This window comes from Populus nigra, chromosome 7, assembly GCF_951802175.1.
Source record: "Populus nigra chromosome 7, ddPopNigr1.1, whole genome shotgun sequence".
NCBI lineage: Eukaryota > Viridiplantae > Streptophyta > Magnoliopsida > Malpighiales > Salicaceae > Populus > Populus nigra.
In genome coordinates, this window is record NC_084858.1 from 13,408,525 (window position 1) to 13,415,004 (window position 6,480).

Sequence of the window (6,480 nt, forward strand, 5' to 3'; positions counted from 1 at the left end):
TAATAAACTGAATTGGAAGGCAAATGGTTGACAGACCGTGCAAATATCTCATGGCTTAAGGCTTTTGGAACAATATCTGAGAATGACGGTAATGGAAGCTGTGACATCATAGTGGTAGAGAAAATTTTGTAGTCTGGCCCTAATGCTCTCAAATACCAGTGCATTTTGTCCGTGTCATCAATGGGACATCCAATAGTAGCAAACTGGTCGCAGAGACCTTTAAAGAGTCGAGAAAATTCAGTAATGGATCGAGAGCCTTGTTGCATCAGCTGAAGTTCATCCTTGAGTTGTAATTCTCGAGTCTTTGACTTGTTAGAAAATGAGGCTTCAAGAACTTGCTAGGCCTCATGAGAATGTTGCAGTCCTAGCACCTCACTTATAGACTCCTCTGTAAGAGAAGAATAAAGTAAACTAAGCAGCATCTGATCTGTATGCAACTAGGAACTGTAAGAAGGATTTGGCTTTGTGACTCCATTAGAGTCTGTAACCATGAGGCTTGGAGCGATGATTGTGCCATCTAAAAATCCAAACAGTTCTTGACTAGTTAACAAGGGAACAAACTGATTTCTCCACAATAAGTAATTGGAGGAAGTCAGTTTAATGGTAAACATGTGCACCATTGTATTGAGCGGAAGAACAGGTAATGAAGGAGAAGATAAGTCGGCCATTGAGATTTGTAAACTTGGCTCTGATACCATAAAGATGATTATAGGACAGTGGGAATGGCTGAATGTCTCCTTGCAATGCTAAGGAGAAGTCTATTCATTATATATTAACCTAACGACACTATACAATCCTATATAATAGGAAAGATGAGGATACAATTAATGGCATAATTATCCTATAGGTATACATTAGCAGCAATATTACAGTAACAAAAGAGATTGCAGCGTGTATTAGAGAGAATCATGAGATTCTCCCTTATCAGTTAACATGTGTGTGTGTGTGTGTGTGTATTCTCACCCGAGTTTAAATACAACTTTGATTTTCACTAAGGTAAAACCGCTCAAGACCCCAAGCCAATCGGTCTTGGGTTAATCTGCTAGGCTAGATTGAATTTTATTACAATGACCGTTCAAGATCCTGGGTCAATTGGATCCAGATTAACCTGTCATACTAGATTGGATTTTATTAAGATGACAAGATCGATTAATGGAATTACTTGTGCTATACTAGCGAACAGTAGAATTAATTCAACACTATTTACGTTTTAAAATTATATTTAGTTTTTTTATTGCTTTTTCAATAATTTTTAATGTGATGGTATAAAAAAAAACATAATACACCTAAAGTACACAACATCTCTTTAATCGGACCTTTGGATTGTGAATTGGAAAGGCATAATATTTGTTGTTGTTGGTACCCATCTTTGGGTTCCCACACAAAAATAAAAAAAATACAAAAACAATATATAAAAAAATATTCGGAAGAAATCCAAAAAAATAATAAGAGCGAGAAAAAGATGCTGGAATGCTGAAAAATGATCAAAAATTGATTGAGGAGGTTTAAATATATAAAAGGTTAAAATTTGACAGTTTATCGTTAACTGATGAGAGCTTTATTGACAAAGAAAATTCAAGTTGAGGAAGAAAAATCTAAAATCAGATGTTTATGGACTCATTTAAATTTTATCTAAGATTTAATTGAATTTATGGAAGGTTTGATTGCAAGAAAATTGATTTTTTAAGTTAATTTAGGCTTTTATTACAAGAAATTAAAGTTCTAGGGTCCAATTATAATTTTGAAGAGTTGATTTGGTCATATTAGGGGCTTAATTGCATAATTATTGTAGTTTGATGGCCAATTTAGGATTTAATTGAAACAATCCAAACCAAGGACCAAACCGGAAAAGGCACTAAAATCAAGGGATCCAATTACAATTTATCCAGGGGGCTTGATTACAAACAAATACAAAACTCCAATGACGAAATCAAAAATATACATTTTGAATAGGAAAACGGTGTCGTAGGCACTATTCATTCTCTTCTTCAGGAGCCGTTTCAACAGAAAGAGGAATTGATTCAGCAACAAAAGCCGCAGATTGCTTCAGTTATTGGGAGCGTTTCACAGCTAATGCACGCCGGCCGTTACTATATTCATGCATTAACGCATGCATCCTCTGGCTATAAAAGCCAGAGGAGAGACCTAGCATAAGGGGGGACCCGGGTGGAGAAATGGAGAAAGCATAAGGAAAACAGAGGGAGGGAAAAAGATTTAAAAATACACAGAAAGCAAAAAACAGAGAGAGGGAAGAACAGAGGAGAATTGAAGAAAAAGAGAGAGAGAGAGAGAAAACAGAGAGGGAAGACAACAAGACAGTGAGGGGACGAGAGAGAGGAGAGCAGAACAGAGGAGGAAAGACGAGAGCAGAACAGAGTAAAAAAAGAAAGAGGATAGGGGAGAAGAACGCAGTCGGAAACAAGAAAATACAGAAGAAATAGCACACCACGTATTCATCGTCATCATTTTTTCACTGTCTAAAGAGCATCAACAGAAGGAAGCAATATATATATATAACAGAGACCAAACCAGTGCTGCCATCGTCTTCGTCTTCCTCAGAACCAGTTACTACTGATCGAGAGCCAAAGTTTTAGCACCATCATTTCCATTGGTCTCAGTTACCAGGTAAGCTTCTCTCACTTTGCATTTTGATTACAGCATGCAGTTTTGTTTTCATTATTATTGTTTACTATTCAAGGAATTATAATTTACTTTAACAGTAAAAAAAGGAGATTGCATGCGTGATATTTTACCCAACCGAGTTATTGGTTTGGGCCAGTGACCTTCAAGCCTGCTGTATCCAACCCAGCCATATAGGCCGCATTGGACCCGGCCCAAAAAAAAAAATTTCCTCATAGAGGCAATGACTGGGTGGTCTAAGTCCTGATCTTAGTTATGATAAGAGTGCGCACGAGATAAAAAATCAAAATATTAAATAAATTGTAAAAATTGCAAAAATCTTTTCAAAAAAATTTGTGATTTTCCCATATATTGTTTATTAATTTGGCATAATATTGGTTTGTATTTTTACACCGTAAAGATACAAATCCGGTATTAAAATACCCAATTTTTGTTAAAACATTGAAACAAAAAATATTTTTGTTTTCATGCATATGATCAAGTCTCTCTAAAAAATAAATTAAAAAAAATCATATTGTATCTTTAAAAAAAAAAAAAAGGGTTTTAGCATGCATTTTGGCTTTAATAACCAGTTTATTAAAGTCATGAGAATTGGCCAATATTTGAAAAATTTCAAAACAATTATTTTGTTTTGTTTTAATATCTAGGGTTTGGACCTTATACATAAGACATATTCCGGATATTAAATTCTTTTATTGACGTTAAAACAGTTAGGTTTTACCCGATAAGATAAGGACCTTCTTACCAAGAACTTTTCTTAAACCATAGACGGACCAACAACTAGAAAACATGACAAGACCTTAGATTTTATCAGACAATAAAACAATGCAGTCTATCTTAGGTATGGCGTATTTGGGGTGCTAATACCTTCCCTTTACGCAATCAGTCCTCGTATCTGATCTCTGAGATCAGTTAAGGTTCCCGGTGACCAAAATATTAGGTGGCGGCTCCCATTCTATTTTTCCATAGATAAAAGACAAGAATTCCTTGTTTTCTAACATTTGCCATATATATTTTTAGATAAGATAAAATTTTAAGAATGAATATTTTCGCCGCGACGCCGTACACATGCGACAATTGTAATCAAATAGATTTAAGAATGGAATTGGCACATTAGGCCATTTGGACATATTGGGTCAATTGATGAAGCACTAAGCTGGCACTGTTATGATTTCATAAACTGAAACATTTGAACATGTACTGAACTGATCAAAGTATAAATTTTCTAACGAGGGCAAAACATGCATGTGCCTACAAACTTACGAGAAAACCCCGCAGATCAGAGAGCTCTCTTCTTTATACAAAAGGAAAGACAGAAACAAAAAAAAATAAAAATAAAAACAACGTGCTGAATAGATGAATATTGCATTTAATTTCTAAATTTCATGCAATAGACGATCATTGGACTCCATCGATCCAGCTTCACTTGTTCATGCCAGTTGCATTCTTTACTCCTTCAACAGCTTCCTGTGTCTTAGCCCTCACCTGCTGACCAGCCTACACAAAGAAGGAACTATCAAAATTAAAATAAAATAAACCCTACTGCAAACTCAAACGCCAACAATATCTGTGCCAAAACATGCAACTAATTATTAACACTTAGAGTTTTGCGAATTTTATTCATGAGTGTTCCTCACTCCTTTTGGTTTATTGTCATTCTTAAATCCTATGCACAACCCATTGTGCCATTGTGGTGAGAATGAATTCTCTAAAAAATATAGAACATGAGATTGAACAAAAATATGTGAACCTCTTGCACTGATTCCTTTGCAGATTGAGCAGCATTGTCAGCTCTGTCCATCAAGTTATTGGCCTTCTCCTGAAACAAACAAACTCGATATGTTATAGAGCATTACACATTAATTTATATATAAAAACAAAAGCAAAATAGAAAAAGAAATTCATAAGCTAACCTGAGCTTGGCCTTTGGTCTCACCAGCTTGGTAGCTCATCTTCTGGGTGTTGTCAGCCATTTTTGGTTATTGATCTCTTTGAAAGATTTGAGAGAACACAAATGAATTGAAAGCTAAAATACTTAAAAGACTGAAAACACACAACTTTCGGTAATAAACATGAGCCATGGTTGCCTTAATTTATAGTGATTAAAACCAGGCCAATGCTGGACACGTAAAATGCTGCGGGGAGTGATGGCTGAAATGTGTAAATTACTTAGACTAACATGTGTCAAGCTGTTATTGAGGTTGAGATTTTGGAGCCCTTGGACCAGGGCGTTAGATTTTTTTGTGTGCTAAGTTTTGACCGCTTCTATAGCGGAACAACAGGTTCGGGTTCTTTATAGATTGAACTGGCTTCAACTTACACTTCTAACTATTTTTAATTTATTCTAATAAAAAAAAAACACTTTCAATCACATTATCGAATAAACGTGAACAAATATTATTTTTATGGAGCTTTTAGCCAATAATGTAGTAATTGCTTTTATCATTGGAGTAGGGTCACATTAGTTTAGAGGGTAGAGTTATGCTCATATTTATGGTTGAGTCCTGCAAGAATATCTGTTATAATATCATCATGATTCAGTGGTTGTCCAGCAACGGCCCATTCATCCATGAGTCTTTTGATGTAATGGAAGTAATCAGTGGTTGTTTTGCTTCCTTTCGTTGCAGTTGTAAGTTGTGTGTGGATTTGCAGAATGCACACATGAGAATGAGAGGAGAAGGTGTCATCCAATGCATTCCATACAGCCTTGGACGATGTATAAGTGACAACTTCAGCAAGTATTGGCTCTGACAGAGAAGTCATAAGAGTACTTAGAATAAGATTGTCATCACGAACCCATTGAGAGTAGGCTGGGTTTAGACGTTCAAAGACAACAAAAGTTTCAGGGTAAGTAACAGAGATGATTTTAGATGGTTTGGAAATCCTACCATCTATATAACCAAAGAGATCTTAACCTCTGAAATATGGTATAAGCTATACTTTCCAGAGAAGGAAGTTGTCATGGTTGAGTTTGATAGTAGCAACAGAAGGCATGGAAATGACAGAGGAGTGGGGTGGAGTTGCAGGAGAATTTAAGGAAGGCATTTAGACTTAGTCTTTTAGAGCTCTGATACCATAAAAGATAATAAAAACTGATTGTATATAATTACACTCTTTCTCTCTTATTTCTATTTTGTACATATCCTTATATATATATATATATATATTACAGTGACAACTTCTAACGTATACATTGATGTGGCTGGCAACAGCTGTAGATTTTGAATTCATGAGTTCATATCTTCCCGTAATTTATCTGTTGCTGCATTCACAGAGAATAAGTTGTTGCTGCTTCAATCACTGGCTTCAATCATTGGTGGATCAGAGTCCTGATCTTCATAGGATTGTTTGTCATGATCTTCTGCAATTCTTGTTACTACATTAACGGGTGGATCAATTTCTTCACCCTTGAATTCAGTAACCATTACTTGATCTTTTACACACTTGTATTTAAATTCAGGTAAATTTGTTAATCACTGATGGAATTGTATTTTTTTTTTGTTATAAGGCAAATTTCCCAAGGAAAATACCGAAGGAATGAAGTGTGTAAATTTTTTTTTACATATTTTTTTCATTGGTAATTTTATTATTGACGGACTCACCGACAAACCAATTAAAATTATCGATGAGAGTTTTACCAACGAAGCATTGCCATCAATAAATCTAAGACTTCCATCATATCCACACAAGTCTCTTGTAATCTTGATGTTGATGGTCAAAGTAATATGATTATAAAATATTAGAGGAAACCAAAAAAACTTAATTCACATGGTTAACTTGTCTACCTTACTAATATCTGAGATGATTTATTCGATATTTAAGGTTAGCATACGATCGAGA

At 35.0% G+C, this 6,480-nt stretch overlaps 1 protein-coding gene across 1 annotated transcript; it reads right to left on the reverse strand.

Annotated features, from left to right (window-relative positions):
* Window positions 1-3,909: 3,909 nt before the first annotated feature.
* Window positions 3,910-4,613, reverse strand: LOC133698488 (stress-induced protein KIN1-like). Its single transcript, XM_062121429.1, has 3 exons — window positions 4,554-4,613; window positions 4,391-4,459; window positions 3,910-4,137 (listed from the first exon to the last, which is right to left on the reverse strand). Exons 1-3 carry the CDS (start codon window positions 4,611-4,613, stop codon window positions 4,063-4,065), a joined length of 204 nt encoding a protein of 67 aa, XP_061977413.1. The 3' UTR covers window positions 3,910-4,062.
* Between the last annotated feature and the right edge of the window lie 1,867 nt (window positions 4,614-6,480).

Excerpts from the sequence above, each read along its gene's own strand:
- LOC133698488 (XM_062121429.1), bottom strand. The coding sequence starts at position 4,613 with ATGGCTGACAACACCCAGAAGATGAGCTACCAAGCTGGTGAGACCAAA. Across the intron at positions 4,460-4,553 it reads AGACCAAAGGCCAAGCTCAG|GAGAAGGCCAATAACTTGAT; the intron begins GTTAGCTTATGA and ends TGTTTGTTTCAG. Across the intron at positions 4,138-4,390 it reads CAAAGGAATCAGTGCAAGAG|GCTGGTCAGCAGGTGAGGGC; the intron begins GTTCACATATTT and ends TTCTTTGTGTAG.